This window comes from Vombatus ursinus, unplaced genomic scaffold (assembly GCF_900497805.2).
Source record: "Vombatus ursinus unplaced genomic scaffold, bare-nosed wombat genome assembly UNPS02014798.1, whole genome shotgun sequence".
Taxonomy (NCBI): domain Eukaryota; kingdom Metazoa; phylum Chordata; class Mammalia; order Diprotodontia; family Vombatidae; genus Vombatus; species Vombatus ursinus.
Window position 1 is genome coordinate 25,279,536 of NW_020954576.1, and position 21,030 is coordinate 25,300,565.

The 21,030-nt window shown below is 39.9% G+C and overlaps 1 protein-coding gene across 1 annotated transcript; it reads left to right on the forward strand.

Annotated features, from left to right (window-relative positions):
• The first annotated feature begins 5,160 nt into the window (after positions 1–5,160).
• On the forward strand, positions 5,161–20,748 carry LOC114050192 (replication stress response regulator SDE2-like). Its single transcript, XM_027871820.1, has 7 exons — positions 5,161–5,313; positions 8,026–8,143; positions 9,231–9,342; positions 15,088–15,257; positions 16,514–16,628; positions 18,327–18,765; positions 20,344–20,748. Exons 1-7 carry the CDS (start codon positions 5,197–5,199, stop codon positions 20,569–20,571), a joined length of 1,299 nt encoding a protein of 432 aa, XP_027727621.1. The 5' UTR covers positions 5,161–5,196; the 3' UTR covers positions 20,572–20,748.
• Positions 20,749–21,030: the final 282 nt, after the last annotated feature.

Consider the following 21,030-nt stretch of genomic DNA (forward strand, 5'->3'; position numbering starts at 1 on the left):
GCAACAATTTAATAATAATCTCTACCCCACATATAATAATAATGTTAATATTATTATACAATATACAATAATAAACTCAACCTCACATCCTACCCCTGATACCTTCTTCCCAGAGCCTCAGAGACAAACTGTAGAAATCAACCCTGTAGCACCAGTGTGGCAACTGAACCATCAATGCTGGGCAAAAGAATGGAGGAACAGAGGGAGCAGGACAGGATGCCAGAACAGAGCACTCTGTGTGTATATGTGTGTGTGTGAGGTGGGGGTCTGTGGCAATCCATTAAACCCAAGGAAAAGAGATCAGCATTCAGCTATGGCCAGTACTGTGCCTCCAAAAGTCACTTGGGATAGACTGGTAAACTGTAAATTGCCCAATGTGGGAGGAGGCTGAGATGCTTTGAGATCCAGCTCCCAGGGAAACCACCCCATCAGAGGGGAGGGAGTCAGGGAATGAGCAATAGGGGAAAATAAGGAGGAAAAAAAAAAGACTGAAATTACTAAAGATCTCAGGAAGAAGAAAACTCAAAGACCTTGAATTTAAGCAGACAGATCAACATGGAAAATTAACAGCAGAAGAAAATATGCCCTTCGGATCTAGTAAATGAGTTCAAGTATTTATGAATAAATACTGCAAAACAAAGACTAATGATCTGATACCTGATGAGACAGATGACCCTCTGGAATTTGAGAATATGGAATGACACTTTGTTCCTGAGTAGTTTAAAAGAGAAATGAAAATTATAAGAGGAAAATTTATGTCCTGTATGGCAAAATTAATGGGCAGAATAGAATATAAACTCTTTGAGATGAAAGTCTGTCTCACTTTTGTAAGTAGCTAGGTAAGGAAGTAAAGAGAGTGTTGGCCTTGAAGTCCTGAAAACCTGAGTTCTAATCTTGCCTCAGATACTTACTAGCTGTGTGACCCTAGGCAAGGCATTCAACCTCTGACTCAATATCATCATCTGTAAAATGAGGATAGTAACAGTACCTACCACACATGTATTTGCAAGAGTCCAGCTTTGAGAGAATCAGGGAAACCTCACAAGATTTAGAGCAAGAAAGCATTACAAAAATCACAAAACACAGCTAATGTGACACCAAAAAGGCTGCTAGAAAGACTGCAACAATCTTATCATTTTCACTTTTTAACACCTCTTGTATATGTCCCCTTCTCTAGACTCACACACCCACCACTACCATCTCTTCTTACCAGGACTACAGCAATACCAGTTTTAGTTGGTCTCTCATTCTACAGTGATCTTCTTAAAGCTCAGGTCAGACCAAGTCAGTTCCCTACTTGATAAACTCCATTGGCTATCTATTACCACCAAGATCAAATGTAAAATTCTGTTTGTCCTTCACAACCTGGGCCCTTCCTATCTTTCAGGTCTTCCTGTACTTTACTCCTCTCCACACATTCCACCATCCAGGTACACGAGAGCACCTACTGTTCCTTACATGCTCCACTTCACTTCTAGTCTTCCCACATTTCCATTGCCTGTCCCCCATACCTGGAATGTTCTTGCTCCACACCTCTGCCTCCTAGCTTTGAGTGCCTTCCTTTAAAATTCAGCTCAAATTTCACCTTCTGCAAAGAGACCTTTCCAGGTCCTCCTCACTGCTAGTATCTTCCCTCTAGGTTTAACTTCCATTTACATTGTACATATCTTGTATGTACATAGTTATTTGTAAAAGTGACCTCTTAGAATGTGAGTTTCTTGAAAGTAGAGAATGTACTTTTGCTTTTTTTGTGTCTCCAGCACTTCAAGTGGTTGGTACACAGTAAATATTTATCAATTGTTTATCGACTGATCTGCCAGCTATTTAGGGACTAGAGGTGTCTGCGTCTTTACCATTACATATTTGCTTGCCACACACTCACACAGGAGATATAACAACCTTGGATGAGGTAAATTGTAGCCACAATTCACTCTCTTTCCCTTATCTTATCTTCCTTACCTTCTATGACATTGTTCTGGAGTGGATGGAGCCTGCTATGGCAAAAATGTAATCTTCATGGGTGGCCAGGAATAATATCTCAACCATTAGATCCCCCTCTCAGCTAAGCCTTATTTCTTCCTAGTTCTCCTACTAATATGTCTTGTATGCCTGGCTAAATTATAAAATTTCTAGGAAGGAAGAGATCTTAATCCCACCCTAATTTTACAGAGAGATAAGTGATTTGCCCCAAAGTCACACAGGTAGAGTGACAGAATTAGGAGGAATCCTTCTTGCAAGGCATTTCCATTCTGAGGGGCAGTGTGGAGTGGTGGATAGTGTGCTACATGCAGTAAGAAATTTTGGGGTTCAGATCTTGCCCCAGACACTTGATAGCTTTCTGACCCAAGGCACTTAACCTCTCCAAGGCTCAGTTTTCCCATCTGTAAAATGGGGATAATAGTAGTACATACCTCTCAGTATTGTTGTGAGGTTCAAATAAGTGTATGCAAATCTTTAAATGATACATAAATGTGAACCATTACTATTGACTGTCAAAGTCACCAGTTTACCAAGGACAGCAGAAATCTGTAAAACATTTTCCAAGAAATGTGTCCACAGAAAGATATCATGGGTGCCTCACTGGCTTGATGCCTCAGTTTCCTCTTTATAGAAGGAAGTCAATGATGCTAGTCTTCAAGTTGTACATAGTATTTTTAGTTCCTTGGGATAAAAAGTCAAGTATTGAGTATAATTACAATACAAAAGAAACAGCATGGTGGATAGAGATCTGGCCTTCGAGCTAGGAAGTCCTGAGTTCAAGTCCTGCTTCTGACTATGTGACCCCAGGCAAGTCACTCTCAGTGCTCTAGGTGATTTTTTAAATCTATACGTTGCAGAGAAGATATTGACCTGAGTTAACAGAAGGAGTTTTTGTTATCCCCTTTTTTCCTATACTAACGAAATCACAGGTTATTTCTTTGGGTCTACATTATAGTTAACAAGAAATACAATTAGCTTAAAGCAAATGCATTTACTGAAATGGCATAGTATGAACAGTAGTAACAAAACATTTTTCCTATAAACCTGGAAATCACTCCTACAAAAACAGACATACTATCAATGGGAAGAGTAGGCACACACATATAGAGTATTAACTAGTGCAGAGGCACACATGTGGTGATAATATGGCCCAGACAGTCATGCTTCTAACACTACAGGGCCCTAATATCTTTTCCCTTTTCCTATTGTTCTCACCTAATGCTCCCTGTGGGCACAGTGCCTCTAGTGGGCACACTGCTCTGCTGGGTTCCCTGGGCCTGCTCTTTTTTGCAGTTTAACTCACCTCTCCAGCTGGACACTCTCTGGGTCAATTCTCCGCTGAGTATATCCGCTCCTAATGGGCCCTACCTGAGCAAGTTGTCTGATGGCAAGATGGCACAGCTGATGGGGTGGCAAGAGAGGAATAAAAACAAAAAAAAGCAATTCTCTCTCAAGGGCTGAATTCTTTCTCCATTGTTGCTTATTTTCTCAACAGCCAAAAATGACTCTTCCAACTGACAGAAATCATTCTCATGACTGACTTCAGAACTGGCTAACCTGCTTTTTAAAATTAGCTCAATCCTGGTTCAATACTTCAGCCAATCAATAGCCAGCCACCTCATTTGATGGCTTCTTCAAATCTCCTAAACGAGCAAGAACTATAAACATTTCTCTATAAGCATTTATTAAAATAAAGGGTGGGGCACTCTCAGTTTCATACTCTTATACCGTTGAATGGGGGAAGGGGTTGGAAGAGAACTCAGAGTAGGAATTATTCAGTCTCCCACATCTTATTAAAAGGTGCAAAATGATCCACTCGAAATTTGAAAGGACACACCCATACCTTTTACTAGGTGCAAACGGTACTACCATACTACAAGTCTGAAAGAAGCAAAACCATAATACCTTATTTTTCCCTGTGACACGAATGTAAGGACATTCTGTAATCTCATCCCTTCAGGATGCCTCAGAAGCCAGAACCACCTCATTCCACGTGAGAAGCACGAGTACAACAGTAGGGTTTTTTATAATTGTTGATTTCCTCCTCACCTTTCCAGTGTCATCCTGCTTGAGAGATCCTCCGACCCATTCCTCCCCTGACAAAAGTGAAATAAAGTCAAATACTAGGATTTGAGAGGCCCTGAAATTCTGGCATTGCCCATAGCACCTCTGCACTTATGCTATTCTAGACCTTTTATTTTACCCACAGGTTTGCAAATATCAAGCATCTTTATTAGCAGTGAAAGCAATTCCATGGACGACAACCTATGTCCTTAACATGGAAGTCGGAAACTAGGTGCTGGCATATAACCCTTCTGACCTTCCTCTATTAAAACGTTCTTTAAAACCGTTCAAAATTGTGGAAACAAATACTGGTGCACATTAAGAGAAGCCTCCCTACATCTGGAACCTTTGCAGTGTTTGTGCGCGATGCAATCATCGCAGGCGCCCCGCCCCGCCCCGTTCCGTTAATTAGTTTAAGGTTGATTTAGACGAGGACGGCCAGCGTTCCTCCCCTAGGATGAACAACATCTCCTGAACGGACAGGGCGCAGCCGGAAAGGAGTCGGGGCATGAAACCTGAGGCTAGCTCTCGTTCAGGGGAGGGAGCCCGACAAGCGTAAAGGAGAGCACGACGGTGGCCCGCGACGGGCCCGGGTCGGGGAGGCGAGCCAAGCCGAAGCACAAGCCTTCCACCGACCCCGGCGGCCAGATTGTCCCGACCCTCCTCAGTTCTCGGTAGGCCTGAGCACCCGCCTTCCAACAACAAAGCAGCGGATTGGCTGTGGGGCACACGTGATCACAAGGCGGGGCACCACAGCGCGTTTATCATAGACAAACAGGCCAGCCGAGGAAACCGGAACGCGGGGCCAGTTACGGCCACGGTCCTTATATAGAGTGAGTCCCCGAGCACCGCCCTAGCAACCGCCCCTTAGCAACGCCTGTCCCAGGTTCCGGACTCCCTTATCGGCCTCCGCCAGACCTTTCCTGTTCCCCGCCGGAACCTCCGGGGGAGGGGGTGGCTCGGTTCACGTGACTCTTTGCTGGGGGGAGGGGAAAAGGAAGGGGGTAAAGAGAAGCGGCTGGGAGGGCGGGGCGAGGCTTTTCGGGGTGGAGAAGGAGGTGGGCCTAGGAGCAGGGCCGCTTTGTGCGTCATCAAGCCGCGCCGGACGCGGTTGCCGTGTCGCGCTTAGCTGTTTAGTCCCTGGCTGAGAAGATGGCGACCGGGCAGCCGGTGTTGGTGTTCGGTCCCGGCCCCGAGTGCTGGGCAGTGCCGTGGTCTTCGGCTCGGGGTTCGGTACGGGACTTCATCGGCTCTTACTGCCGGCACAGGGTAAGGGGCGTAGGCGCGGATCGGGGAGGCAGAAGAGGGGAGAGACGCGAGCGACGGAAGCTGTTCCTTGAGGTCCCCGGGACTGGGCTGGGCTGGAGGGTCAGGCTGGTCGGGGGAGTCTCTCTCTCCTTCCTCGCATTTCCCCCAAGCCTCTGCCTCGGACGTCAGGAGCTGCTGGGATTTGCCCTGCTCGGTGTCAGCCTTTCTGGGGGCTGGGACCCCGTCCCCACAGCAGCCCGGCGCCCACCGGAGCTGGTTATCTGTCATGAGGGCCCCAACTCCGTGGCCGGGATTTATCGTGACCCTGAACCCGCCTCCTCAGGAGGAGGCCCAGGAGATGCGGGTGTTGACGTGGTCACGGGTGCGTGGCTCTTCTAGTTTAGGGGCTTGTGTTTGTTGAAGCATTTCCCCTTTGTATTGGGTTGTATTTTCCTTTCTCGTTCACACATTGAACAAAGGCGAAAACAACAGTAGTTTTGAATGCTTTCGAAGACTTGGACTGTTTCCATGAGGAGGAAATGTCTGTTTGCAAATACTTTGGTTTCTCAGCTTCCTCTTTTTCCTCCCACACACAATCGACTTTCCAAACTGCCAACAGACCTGTTTTCAGCTGTGACCATTTGAATTAGAGAACACTTCCCAAAGTGAGTTGGATGTTAGTGTTTCTGAAATGTCTTAACTCTTAATCCTTTAAATACAGGTTTTAAATCGGTAAGTTCATGTAGAATGGGACCAGGAGAGGAAAATGCTTTTGACATTAGAAAGTAAGACGTTAAATCGGAGCTAAGAAAATTTAAAGTATTAATCAAGTGTTTCAGAACCACCACAATGATGAAAGACTTTACGAAACTCCCCTCTAACATTTAAAGTTGTCGGGGTGACTGTGTAGTACAAGAGAAAGAGCGCTGACTGGAGTCAGAGGACCTGGGTTAAAATCCCCTCTCTGATGGTTACCTTGTGTTACCTCGGGCAAGTCACTTAACCTCTCTGGGACTCGGCTTCCTATCTGTAGAATGAAGGGGTTGGATTAAGTGGTCTTTCAGATTGCTTCCTGTTTTAAATCTGTGATCCTTTGAGGTGATCAGGTTTTGAACAATAAGACTTTGAATATATTTCTAATAAAACAAAATATGTTCTCAATGACAACAGAAAAGAAAACCCACGGGGGAGGTGTTTATCTGTGAAATGGCTAATGGTTTAGGAAGTCAACAAGCATTTATTAAATGTGCAGGGTGTGCTAAGCCTTTGTTTACAAAGAAAGGCAAAAACAGTCCTTGCCCTCAAAAAGTTCACAATCTAATGGGGGAGATAGCATGCAAACAACCATGTACCAACAAGATATATACAGGATACACTGGAGATAATCAACAAAGGGAAGGCATTAATATTAAGGAAGATTGGGAAAGACTTCTTAAAGAAAATGGAATTTAACGGGGATTTGAAACCAAGAGGGAGACAATTCCAGGCATAGGGAGAGCCAGGGAAAATGCTCAGAATCAGGAAATGGGGTGTGTTGTTCAAGGAATGGAAAAGAAGTCAGTCACTGGATCATAGAGTGTGTGAAGGAGAGTAAGGTGCAAGACAACAGGACAGGTAGGAAAGGACCAGATTATGGAGATCTTTAAAAACCAGAGGATTTTATATTTGATCCTGAGGGCAATAGGGAGACTCTGGAGTTTATTGACTTGGAATACCAGGCTGGGGTGGTGACATGGTCCGTCTTGCACTTTAGCAAAATTAATTTGAGAGCTGAGTAAAGGATGGATTGGAGTGGGATGAGACTTGAAGCAGGAAGGCCAACTAGAAAGCTATTAAATAGTAGTCCAGGTGTAAGGTGAGAAAGATCTTTTCATGATAAGGAAGAACTTTTCATTCCTTTTTTTCCCCTCACTTTATCACTCCTAGAATGTATTAAGTTTTTATTTTGTCAAGTGAAGCTAACTAACCTGGTGCTTGGGGGAGCCAGGGCTATTACAGTGATTGGCAGTGACTCAAGGAGGCAGTTAGAGCCAGCTGGTGCTTTAAAAAAGAACAGCAAAAATGGTAATGTATTTCTATAGCTCCTTAAGGCACCCCTCCTTTTCCATCCCACTTTCCCACACCCCAGGCTTCATTTTGCCTTTTTGTGATTTGTTTTTCCCCTGTTCAGGGCTCTTCTTTATAATTCATTTTAGCTTGATTTCACTGATATAAAAATATTTTATGGAAATCACTGTGTAATTTGTTTTTGGCCCTAGAACTTCTTAGTGTGGCCAAGCCAGATGCTGTGCTATACAGAAGGTAGCAGTTCTATAACTACAAGGAGTATGAGAGTCTTTTAAAATATGCTCCAAGAATCTGAGTTGAATTATACCTGTAATCCAGTATCTACTACTTGTTTCTTTTGTATTTCTTGTTTTTACATACATTCATACTTATTTTTAAAAATTATTATAAACTATTTAATTATCAACAAAAAAAGATACAAAATAAGGACAGATATCTTACAAAAAACCCCCAGTGTGTGACAACATGAAGCCAAACAAATGAACAAGATAACAACAAATATATTTGCTTTATGTCACCTTCCAAGTCCACCTGAAGTTCTTCTACACAGTTGGCCTTGTTTGTATATGTAGTCAGTGTATATACAGTTAGTTTTCCTGATCTTGTTTGCACTCTTAATTTTTAAAAATGTTTGGCATTTTTTAAACAACTTTTTATTGCATTTAGGGTATTCCAGTGGATTGTTTCTACGTGAAGTGTAATGGACAGCTAACTAATACTGAAGATATCGTTCAATATGGAGCAGTTTATAGTCTGGAGCCCAGACTCCGTGGAGGAAAAGGAGGTAACTTATATTTGATGTTACCAGAGGAAATGATGTATCTAGATATTATGTCCTATTTTTGTTCCTATTTAAATATTTTTCTTTAATTTCTAAAAGGAAGAACTTCTTCCCTAGCATTCTGACAACTCCTGGTTTCTGAAAGCTTTGGTAACAGGAGTTGAAGAGAAGTAACTGATTAAATAGTTTGCTTAAAATAGAAGGAAGAATATTATCATAATATTTCTGCTTCTACCAATTTTTCAGTTGGTTGCTAGAGATCCAGTGGAGTTCCAAGTTCAAACTAAGGACTGGAAATGAAAGTGAGGCAAAGAGTTAGTAGAAAGATTATATTTATGGTTTCAATTTGCAGGCATAATTTGTCTCCAGTAAAATATTTGAGAAGGGATGGGGGAATAAATTATGGAAGTGAGCACAGCATGTAAATGCTTCCTAAGATTTCTCTAGATGTAACACACAGCGTCTGTTTGGAACCTTGGAGAACTTCAAATGTTGGAAGAGCTAGGAAATAGCAACTTGGAATATTTAACAACTTTGAATCCCACAGGAGGAACTCATTAGACTAACTCGTTATACTTAAAATTACATTTCCTTTAGATACTCTGCAACCTCCTTCCAAGTGATTTCCAGAGCTGTTCGTCTCAGAACCCTTGGCTGGCTGCCTGTCCTTTTGGAATATGTTAGCCTAGCACAGGTGTTTTTATGAGAGAAAGAACTGTTTCCATAAGAAAAGAAAAAGAACCTAGAAGGAAAAAAATCATTTAGTTGACAAGTGGTTTGCAGATCCTTTTATGTATGTTGCTTGGGGTGGTGAGAATCTTAATTTGTTTTGCAAAATTTTCAAGATCACTGTTAATCTTTAGTTGTCACTGGTGCAACTTCTTGTACAATTAAGATGCTTTATAATCCTTCAATAAAACTGCGTGTAACATGTTTTTAATGAGCTTTTCTCTTTTTTCCCCCCACATGGATTTAAAGTTTGCATAGTGGCTATTTAGTGTTATAAAATTTAGCAACTTGGAAATGAAAAAAAGCCAAATGTATATCTGTTGGACAATTCTTCATTTGAAATTTTATCACTTTTCTTCAGGTTTTGGATCTATGCTTCGAGCTCTTGGTGCTCAGATTGAAAAGACAACTAATCGAGAAGCATGTCGAGATCTCAGTGGAAGGAGACTTAGAGATGTCAACCATGAAAAGGCGTAAGATAACTTAAAAATAAAGCTCCCTAAAAACTGCAGTCTTATATTTAACTCTACAGGTTAAAAAAAAAATGAAACTTTGAGAACATTTCCCATCAAGTTCAGAGAATCATAAATGTAGACTTGGAAGGGACCTGTAGAGGTCATCTAGCCTAGTCCCTTCATTTGACAGATGAGGAAACTGAGGACCAGAAAGGGAAAGTGACTTACCCAAAACCATGCAGGTTATTAGTTTAGGTCCTGGAATTTAACTAATCCCAGCTCTCAGTCTAGTGCTGTTTTCATTGCACCACAGTGTTTCCTCAGAACATTTATGTTGCTTTAGCCAGAATGAAACCTGTGCCTCCCACATTACAGGTGAGAGTTATAACACTGAATCGCCACTGAATGGACGATGGTAATATTGTTACACTGAAATTTTGTTATTACATAGTAGAAGTTATTTTTTAAAGTTCTAGTCATTCATAGTCAGCTTTGTTAATCAGCGGTATAATCATAAGGCTAAAAGGACCCTTATGAGATAGTGTGTCCAGCATTACCTCAGAATCTTAAACATCCTTACAGGTCACTGCCAGTGATCCATTTGAAATCCTGTTTGTATTTACATCCTGCCTTTAAGGATGTCGAAACATTTATAGGAACATTGATGGCCTGAGCATCTTTGAAAGATATTGTTAGAAGCATACCTTTCATTGGCTTACTCAGGTACTCTGACGGGTCAATGATCTCATCAGTTTGGTAGTTCCCAATGATGTTACATGTTGACACTTGTTTATATTTCTCCAAAAGTTCACCACAGAAAGTCCCCCCAACAAGCTGGAGGCTTTCTTCACTCCTAATGTTTTGAGGATGCCAGTAGAGCATTCTGGCTGTCAACCTGTCTCTCTTGCCCTTGCTACATGATCAGCCCATCTCTTTCTATTACACAGTTCTTTGATGACATCCTTTACCCTTGTTCTTCAAAGTTGTTCATTTATTGGTTAGATAGTGCAGCCTGCACGCACCAACTTCGATGTTCCATTGCCCTGTGTGTGGCATTGATTCTTAGTTGTTAGGCAGTGGTGGTTCACATCTTGCAGCTATATTGTAACCCTGATAAAATGTTGGTATTGAATGACTTTGCTTTTATGGGAAGCTTGAGGTCAGTAAAAGAGCTTTGCAATTTCCTGAAAGCAATTCAACCAGCTGTCCTCCTCCTTTTCAACTTCCAGTGCCCATCTGTACTGTCTGTTCCACATTTTCTTATTATTTGACAGGCTCTATAATAATTATTTCTTAACTTTGTGTCATAGACATAAAATGAGATCACAGATTCCCTTTGGCAGTCTGGTAAAAACCTGTGAGCCTCTTAAAATAATTTTTAAATATGTGAAATAAAACACATAGAATCATAAAGGAAACCAAGTTATCAAAATATTTAAAAACCAAGTTCATGTTTCCCAGGTTAAGAACCTTTGCTTCACAACATACCTGATAAGAGGGCATCCAACTTCAAGTCCTCTAATAATGAGGCACCCACTCCCTTCTGAGGCAATCCATTTCACTTTTGCACTGTTAGGAGTGTTTCTTTATATTAAGCAAAAAGATACCTCTGCAACTTCTACTCATTGCTCCTAATTCTGCCCTCTGGGGCCACCCAGAACAACTCTTTCTCTTCCATATGACAGTCATTTATATCAGAGGTGGTCAAACAAGTATGCCTCTGGAACCATATTAAAATACAAGTGGAAAGTATCTAACAAAATAAATGAAACTACAGTAGAAACATAGACAATGTTAATAAGTGGTTTTCTATGTCAATATGCATCTGAAGGGATTCTTAATGCACTATTTGAGTTTGATGCCACTGAATTACATAATTGACAGATACCATGCCTCTCATAAATGTTCTCTTTTTTTTTTACCGTAAACATCTCCAGTTCTTTTGATCCTCATATGGCATTATCTTCCCAGTTCCTCTCCTCTGAATGCTTTCCTTTTTACCAATTTTCTCCCTAAAATATGGCCAGAATACATAATTCTTCAGATGTGGTCTGACCAGGGCAGAATAATATAGGACCATCACCTGGTTATTTTTAAAAGCTCCATCTCTTTTAATGTAGCTCAAAGTTACATTTTTGCTGTCATTTTGCTAACTTCTCCTGAGCTTGTGATTTACTAACTCCCCAAAGTGGTCAGTTAATGCTTATTATTAATCGCGTAGTACATGCTAGGAACTGTTTTAAATATTGGGAATACAAAGAAAGGCAAAAAAACCAGTCTGTGCTCCGAGGAGCTCATGGTCTGAAGGGCAGAAGGGGAGACAATATGAAAACTGTTATGTACAAACAAGTTATGTACAGAATAAATTGGAGGTAATAAACAGAGGGGAAAGTACTAGCATTAAGGGGGATTAGGAAAGATGACTTGTAGAAGGTGGAGTTTTAACTGAGGGTTGAAGGAAGCCAGAAGGCAGGGATAAGAAGGGAGAGCATTCCAGGCATGGGGAAAGGCCAGTGAAAAAAGTTTTAAGAAGCCTGGAAAGGTTAGAGGAAGCCAAGTTAGGAAAGGTTTTGAATACCAGAAGATTTTATATGTGATCCTGGAGATAAGAGAGATCCTGGAGTTTCTTAAATGAGGGAGGCATGACATGGTCACACCTGTGTTTTAGGAAGCTCAGTTTGACAGCTGAGTGGAGGATGGACTGGAGTGGGGAAAGACTTGAGGCAGGGATGCAAACTGTTGCATTAATCCAGGGAGGAGGGTGATGTACCATAGGGGTGGCAGTGCCAGAGGATGGAGAAGGGAATGGAGTAAGCATTTGTATAGCTCCTCCTATGTGCCAGGCACTATGCTTAGTGCTTTTTACAAATATTATTTCATCTGATCTTCACAACAACCCTGAAAGGTAGGTGTTAGTATTTTTATTATCCTCATTTTACAATTAAGGAAACTGAGGCATAGAGGTTAAGTGACTTGCCCAGGGTCACACACGATTAGTAAATGTCTGAAGCTATATTTGAACTCAGATTTTCCTGACTTCTGGCCCAGCGCTCTGTCTACTGTATAGCTGTGTCTCTAAGGAGGCAAAGGAGGGAAGAGGGCACCTATTAGAGATGTTGTGAAGGTAAGAGTGATAGGCCTTGGCAAGAGATTGGATATGGGAGGTAAGAGAGAGTGAGGAGTCAAGGATAACATCTAGGTTGGAAGCCTGGGAAACTAGGAGGATGGTGGCACCTTTAACAGTAATAGAGAAGTTCACAAGAGGGGAATATTTGATGATAAAGCCTGCTTTAGGAACTGTTTGGGTCTGGGAGAATGCCTGTTCTCTTGTGTTTTCATTAAGGACTTCCTCAATAATGATTTAATTTCCATAGATAGAGGGGAAAGTAGGCATATGGGTTGGTAGTTGTTGATGGCCTCTCACTTCCTTTTTTGAGGGATAATTATAGCATGTGTGCTTTTTTTCCCCCTAGTTGTTATTTTCCTGTTTTTGCAAAATCTTGAAAATTGACCTTTCTAGTGCTTTCAAAGGTGTTTGCCTATGGACACATGGGTTTCTTTTGGTCTAGCCATGATTTCCATCTTCCTTAGTAGCGTTTCCACATCCTCATATAGTAGATTGGGATCTAAGGTGTTGAGTCCAAATGTAGTGCTTTCACTGTAACTGATAAGATTATTATAGAAATTTTGGCAAATGTGTTCTATTTTCTATCTATTTGATATTTTTTATTTCACGTGAAGGTAGTATGGCTTAGTTGGATATAAAAACCAAACTTGGCTTAGTTAGGTTTAAGGTAAGCTTTCAGTAGATTTGTTTTCCCTTCTATGGCTAATTGCTGTTTCATGAGGCTACCTGGTCTTTTGCCATCCTCCTCTTTTGGAAATGAGTTTTACCTTTGACTGCCATGCTCTCGTTTTGGCAAGGTCCTTTTGGCTTTTTTTGTGGCACTTGCTTAAAATAAGTTAAACTTTTTTTAAAAAGCAGCTATAGTCCATGTCAGTATCTTCATATTTATCTATTTCCCAATTTTCAGTATTATCCACTTGTTTGAATGGATCATGCTGGAGATATTCCTTTTTTTTTCCTTTTCTCTTTTTCAAAAAATTTATTTAGTATTTTATTTTTTCCCCAATTACATGTAAAAACAATTTTTAATATTCATTTTTAAAACTTTTGAGTTCCAAATTCTCTTCCTTCCTTCCTCCCCTCCCCCTACATTGAAAAGGCAAGCAGTTCAATGTAGGTTATACATGTGTCGTCATGCAGAACATTTCTGTAATAGTGATGTTGCGAAAGACAACATAGACCAAGGGTGGGGGCCTCAAGAAAAATAAAGAAAATTAAAAAATATGCTTCAACCTGTATTCAGACACCATCAGTTCTTTCTCTTGGGATGGATAGCATTTTTCATCATAAGTCCTTCAGAGTTGTCTTAGATCATTGTATTGCTGAGAACAGCTAAGTTATTCACAGCTGATCACCCTACAGTATTACTGTTACTTTGTACACAGCACATTTCACTTTGCATCAGTCCATGCAAGTCTTCCCAGGTTTTTCTGAGAGCATCCTGCTCATCATTTCTTATAGCACAATAGTATTCCATCACAATCACATACCACAGTTTGTTTAACCATTCCCCAATTGATGGGTATCCTCTCAGTTTCCAATTCTTTGTCCCCAGAAAAAACATGCTGGAGATTTTCAACATCACCTTGTTTGAATAGATCATGATTTCACATAGTGTTTTCTTTTCATCTCTATCCTTCTGATTTGGTGTTGAGTTTTTGATCCTTGCCCTAACTAGTCAGTAGTCTTGACTGTACACATCCAATTCTGCAATTGCTCCCACTTTAATAACCAGTTATTTCTTATTTGTTAACAAATAGTTTCGTTTTCATAGTGGTATTTGGTATACAATGTGTCCAGTGCTTTCAAACAGCTCCATTCCTACCCCTCCCCTGCTATGATTCCATGAATGCATTTTGTATAGCTTTACCCAATATAGTTGTTTGGCCCACTGAAGGAGTTAAGGTGTATCGCAAGCTTAACTCACTTCTATGGATACCCACAGAACTGTCATATTGTCAGGATGGCATATGTTGTCAAAAATACATGTTAGGTTATCATCTTCCTTTTCCTTTTATCTGCCTGTGATTCCCTTGTGCCTTTACTTGCTGGCAACATAGAGTTTTTCTTGGCATACCTAATTGGCCTTTAGTATTCATACCAATCCATGGCATAAACCTGAGATCCAAATTTTCTACTCAGTCCCGATTATGGTGGCTCTTTGAGTCCTGCCTTTATGCTAGAGGACTTTAATATTCAAACAGATGCATCCTCAAGCTCCCTAATCTCTCACCTCTTAAACCTCCTTAAATCCTATGACCTACTTCTTCCCTGTACCTCAACCACGTAGAAATGGCAACACATCAGATCTCAACGTGAGCCACAAGTGTCTGAGTAGAAACCCTGACAGTCCTTTATCTGATCATAACTTATATCTTCTGTATTCTGCTTCTTCCTCTGCCTTTCCCTTACTAGGCCTGCTCTCCACCATCATTGAAATCTCCAGTCTCTACCCTCAATACTTTCTCGGGCCCTGATTTTTTATTTCTTTCTCTCTCCAGCCTCAACCCCTTAGTTAGTCACTTCAGTTCTACACAATCTTTTTCTCTTGAATCTGTCATCCCCTTGTCCTGTTGCTACGTATTCCTTGCCATGTAAGTTCAAGGCAGTTGTGCCTGTTGGCTTTCCCCTTCCAGAATGGCTGAATGGGTCAAACAACAAGCTGAGCGAGAAGCAGAAAAGGAACAAAGGCGCCTCGAGAGGCTGCAGCGGAAGCTGGTGGAGCCAAAGCACCACTTTGCCAGCCCTGATTACCAGCAGCAGTGTCACGAGATGGCTGAGCGATTAGAAGACTCGGTCCTCAAAGGTAGGAGCGGAGGCTGCTGGGGAATAGTTTGCATCATCACGAGAGCTGTTTTTGTCTGGATTTGTGATGTCATTGGTTTGAGGACCTACGTTAAGGGAGTTCCCTCCACTGAGGCAGATCAGACGATTGTTCTACACCTTAGAGTGTTAGAGTTAGTGGCTTTACCCAGACAAGCCGCATCCATCAGAGGTGGGAAACTAGGTCTTCTTGACTCTGATACCAGCTGTTTACCACAATGCCGTGCCAGCCTTTTTTCAGATACTTTAACTCCAGTTTAGACTCTTCTCCTTCTGCTGACATCACTCCTTTCCTTAGAAGTCCAAATTAAGTGTAGCATTTCCCCATCCCAGGTGAAAGTTATCTCTTTCCTTTCAAATAGCCCATAACCCTTTGTTTAGACCAGGGGTAGGGACCCGGTGGCCTTGAGGTCACGCATGGCCCTATTAGGTCCTCAACTGTGGCCTTTTGACTAAGTCCAAGTCTTACAGAACCAATCCTTTTATTAAGGGGATTTATTCTGTGAAGTCTGGATTTAGTCAGAAGGCCACACTTGAGGACCTAGAGGGCCATGTGTGACCTTGAGGCCACAGGGTCCCTACCCCTGGTTTAGACAGTAGTTGTCAAACTCTTGGCCTGCCTGCAAAGCTCTAGAATGCTCTTCCTCTAGCCTGCCACCAGATTAAAATAGAATTGGGAAATGTTTAACAAAATGAAAAGAACAACAACAATATAACATAAAAAATGGTAATATGCCACCCTCAGGGACTCTGTTTCTCTTTGAATTTGACACCACCCTTTCAGACCTTTTCTTTGCACTTTCCCCATTAGATTGTCAACTCTGAGAACAAGGTCTGTAGGTTCATGTCTTCAGTGCTAAACACAGTGTCTTAATAAATGACACTTAAAAAGGCACATAATAAATGTTTGATTTGGTTTCCTGTGAATAAGTTTATACTTTAACTAAACTGGCTTTCAAGAGAAGAACAAAGGTTATTTGTTTCTAACTTCATCAGAACTTTAATGCTTTTGACTGAATGCTATTATTGAGAGTTTCCAGTTAAAATCTAGTTGAATATAGTAAGAAATTGCTCACATGTTAATCATAAAAAAAAAAAACAAATGAAGTCTTCAGCAAGTTGGATCTATTTGTTTGTGTCTGTGGGTAGGTATCCATGCATGCATGCAGCTTTTTAGTTTAGACAGCTTTTATAAATGAACTAGACAGGAAAAACTAAGTTGTTCAAATTTCTGGTCAGGTATGCAGGCTGCCTCCAGCAAGATGGTGTCTCCTGAAGTGAGTGACAGTAGGAAACGACCTAATGAACCTGAGATAAGTGGTGGAATCAAATCAAAGAAAAGGAAATGCTTTTGGTAAGTTAAATAATACTAGTTGCAATATTTAAGGCCTTAAATTATTGAACAAATGACTATGGAACCACCTATTAGCCTTATGTAAAAATGTTTATATGATAGTGAAATGGGTGCTCAAAAATATTGTAGTGGAAAAAGCGTTGGAATTTGGAATCAAAGGATTTAAGTTTGAATTCTGCCACTCATCCTTCCTATGACTGTGACATTAAGTTATTTTGCCTCCCTGCGCCTCAGTTTACTTATCAATAACATGGGGAGGTTATGTTAGATGATCTCTTGGTTCTGAACCCTACAAACCTTTCCAAGGCTGTATACGGCCTTTAAAATGAAATGCTTTCCCTTTCCTTAATTTAATAATGTTGGCTGAAATACTGCTATTATTGATTATTACAGAAATAGAATCAACAAAATTCTTTTTGTCATAATCAGGGTGAAAAATCACAGAAGAGCAAATGTCTTTTTATTTTCAGGGCTTTTGGCTTATGGGAGAAGTCAACTTCATATACTGTGCAATAGATAGATTGATTACTTGTCTGTGTTACTCTTTGTGTTGGCCTACCTTTTCTTTTCCTTCTTTTTGTCATTATTCTTCAGGAAAAAAAAGAGTAAGTACCTAATTGAGAAATGGTTCAAAGATATGAATAAGCTATTTTCTAAGAAAGAAATCCAAGCTGTCTAAAGCACTTCTGAGGTGCCACCTCACACCCTTCAGATTAGCAGAGTTGACAGAAACAGAAAATGACTTGTTGGAGGAGCTGTCAGTGTTGGAAAATGGATATATTAATGCACTGCTGAGGAAGCTGTGAATTTGTCTAGCTAATTTGGAATTGTGCCCCCAAACTGCATTCCTTTTGACCCATTGATACCACTACTAGCCCTTCATATCAAAGAGGAAAAGAACTCATGAGCAAAAATATCTATGGCAGCTCTTTTTTTGGTGGCTAAGAACTGAAAACAAAGGATGCTCATCAATTACAGAATGTCTGAACAAATTATAAAGTGGAATACTATTATGCTGCAAGAAATGATGAAGGTTTCAGAGCAACCTGGGAAGACTGGTATGAAGGAATGGGACCAAGAGAACAATCTACAACACTTAAAAAAAGACAACTTAAAAAGATTTAAGAATGCAGTGATTAAGCACAATTCCAGGGGCCTATGATAAAGCGTGCTAAACATTTCCTGACAGGCTCAGGGTGCAAATTAAGGCATGTAGTTTTGGGATGTGACCAGTGTAGGAATTTATTTTGCTTGGTTATACATACTTGTTTCAAGAGTTTTTTCTTTTCTTTTTTTTCCAATAGAGAAAGAAGAAAGGGAGAGGGAGAGAAAATAGATTTTTTTAATTTAAAAAGTGAATTTTTTTTAAAGTAAAATTTTGACATTTCCTTTTAATATTTGTGGCTTTATCTAATTTCTTAGGATTGCGGTTAATTCAAAATTAAAAAAAAAAACTTCTACAAATTAAATGAACCCCTTAAAATATATTTACTAAAAATCAAAATTCATTATGAAGCAATGGTACTTTCCAGTTTCTGGATCTGTTATACCAGTGTGTATCCTATATCCTTAAAATTCTCTTACTTCTCCTGCCAGTTAAGCTCCTTTTTTGTCACACTAACCCTTTCTCCTAGACAAATAAATAGCACAGTTTTTCAAAACCAGTAGCTGTAAATCATATTGTTTATTTTCTGACAGGATGGGCATGGACGGCCTGGAGGATGCTGGAAGTTCAGATGATGGGGACAGTGAAGAAGTCCCTAGCACTTCAGGAACGAGCTTCCACTTGCCAGATGGCTGTGCTGATAATACTGGCAAGTCAGCAGAATTTTCCAGCAGTTGTAAGGATTCTGTAGGTGTGAGTGTATCAGAAAAACTACCGGTGCCCACTATTAACTCTGAGACTGTTGCCCCAGTGGAAGTGTGTGATGAGCTGGACAAGAAGCAGGTATTAGAGAAGACAGAAGAAATGCAAGTGGAGAGAGAAATCGGGGTAGAGAAGGAAGCATGTGTGGCAGGAAAGGAGGAAGAGACAAATATAGCACAGGACAGGAAAGACCAGACCAAAGAAGCGACTGAAGGAAACCCAGAAAAGGTGCCACTTGATAAACCTGAGGGAAGCCTGACAGGAAACAAAGTAAGTCATATTCTTAGGGTGGGTTTCTTAGAAATCTATTTTCTTCTCATATTTATAGTAATAAGAAGCGTGACTTTTTCATGTACTTTTTGCCTGTTTTTGTCATTAGCCACTTAGTGAAATGACTTGCTTGTTTAGAAGTTCAGATAGAGATCAAGTTTATATGCTCTGGTTATTTTTGTAGGTCTCTTCCATTACAGGGCACTGGAAATACGACATTTTGTCACTAGATGGTGCTCGTGTATTGGATAGTGAATGTCTTATCTTGTGTAAGCAGGAATGATTCATTCTTTCCTCCTGAGTAGAAAATAGAATTTGAATGTGTGAAAAGGCTTTCAGGAGAGGAGAGCCCTTTTTTTGAATGAGTGGTCATCAAATCTTAGTGACTCCACGTTCTGCTTTATAATGATAACATAATTTTCATTTCATACTGTTCAGAATAGGTATCCAAAGTAACCTTTGGGTAGATTTTAGGAACGCCTATCTAAGGTCATACTTGGGTTTAACAGGTTTATGGATAGAACAGATAAAATCTGAACCAACAGTATAACTTCTTTGGTTTCCTTTTACGTAATTAAATTACATCATTGATTTTATAAATCAGCATCTTGTATTCAGGACATCACATGTAGCTTTCTAAAATTTCCTAGAGCATTGTTAGTAGAATCCTGCAACCAATAACGAAGCTGGCTTTGGTCAGTGCAGCCAATCTTTCTTGAATTCTTAGTTATTTGTAGGCAAGAATAATCTTATTTCCCCACCCCACCTTTTGGAATATCACTGTTGATAATCTAATATATAAGGGAGTTTATTCCTTATATTAAGAAAAGCTCTGTCATAGGTACTATCCTGAGTCCCTTACTTTGCAAATGGTACTCCAAGAATGATGTAATAGCATTTTTTAATTTATTGCATTGTCTTTGGAAATAGGAAAAAGAAATGAGTAATCTGTCCCTAGAGCTTTATCATCTCAAAATAACTTAAGAGGAAACATTATTCTTGTTCAAAGTTAATGCTTTCAATAGAAAAGGACAGTTCTCCTCTTAGTTTCCCTATCGCCATTAGGAATTTTTGTTTTGATTAATTTGTTGTTTGTTTGCAAAGGTACCAGGGCTAGAGAGAAGTTGAATATATTTGAATTTACTAAGCCCTATGCAGATAGAAAGAATGACAGCAAATTACTAGAGTTAATGGGTTCAAATCAGCAAAGGTTTCTTTGAGATAACAGCTTTATTCTAGATAAGTGATGAGGCATTTTTTGAGCATTTTTAGTGGATAACTGGGGAGGAAAGATTGAGCTGAGTGATCTTACATATTTTAAATGGCCTTTTATTCTCTTTATTACAGTTTTAAAACAAAAAAGTGGTGCTTATTTATGTAAATAGGTTATAAAAGATTCTTACTTGATTACTGATAATAGCTATTGAAAAATTCCTATCACTGAATGCTTTTGGGGGTAAAATATAAATTAGATGGAAATTCTATAAAATGGATGTTTTATGGTTTTGTAGTTGAGAAATCTATATTCACGGAAACGTGGGATTTGAATCATTATTTTCTTTTTTCTGTTTCTTTTAGTATGTTCAAGAACCTATAGATCTTCTGGCATTCAGCTCTGTTGAAGAAATGGAAGTGTTGGGTTTGGATAAGCTTAAATTGGAATTAATGACATTGGGACTTAAGTGTGGAGGCACCTTACAGGAAAGAGCAGCAAGGCTCTTCTCTGTCAGAGGACTAGCAAAGGAACAGATAGACCCTAGCTTATTTGCCAAACCCACTAAAGGGAAGAAGAAAAAAAATCCATAAAGGCTCATTTCTTACTGTTTTTTGTACCAGCAGGTTTCTTTCTCTGAAAATGTTAACCTCTATTGCTATTTCTGCAATTATTGTTGTTTGATTAGAACTGAACTTGATTGATTTAGTGGTTTGAAAACTGAGAAAGGTACCACTCTAAATTCCAATAAACATATGTTTTATAAGTCATTCAAAAGGAGAATTTTATGTTGTAAAAGTCATTACTACATGTTGTGCTTTAGGTCTTCATAAAGAAAATAGCTGCTTTGTTTAAAATGTGAATATTATGAAAAATATAGAAATAAAATTGTTTCATTAGTTTTATTATATTCAGAATATTTTTTTAGACACTGAGATGGACTAGAAATGGTCAACATGCCAAGTCAAATCAACAATCATTTATTAAGCCCCTGCTGTATGCCAGGCACTGTGCTTATTGGTAGAAGTACAAATAAAGGTAAAAAACCATCC

Coding starts and splice junctions, on each gene's coding strand:
- LOC114050192 (XM_027871820.1), top strand. CDS start 5,197: ATGGCGACCGGGCAGCCGGTGTTGGTGTTCGGTCCCGGCCCCGAGTGC. Junction 9,343..15,087: donor GATGTCAACCATGAAAAGGC/GTAAGATAACTT, acceptor TTCCCCTTCCAG/AATGGCTGAATGGGTCAAAC. Junction 18,766..20,343: donor GAAGCCTGACAGGAAACAAA/GTAAGTCATATT, acceptor TGTTTCTTTTAG/TATGTTCAAGAACCTATAGA.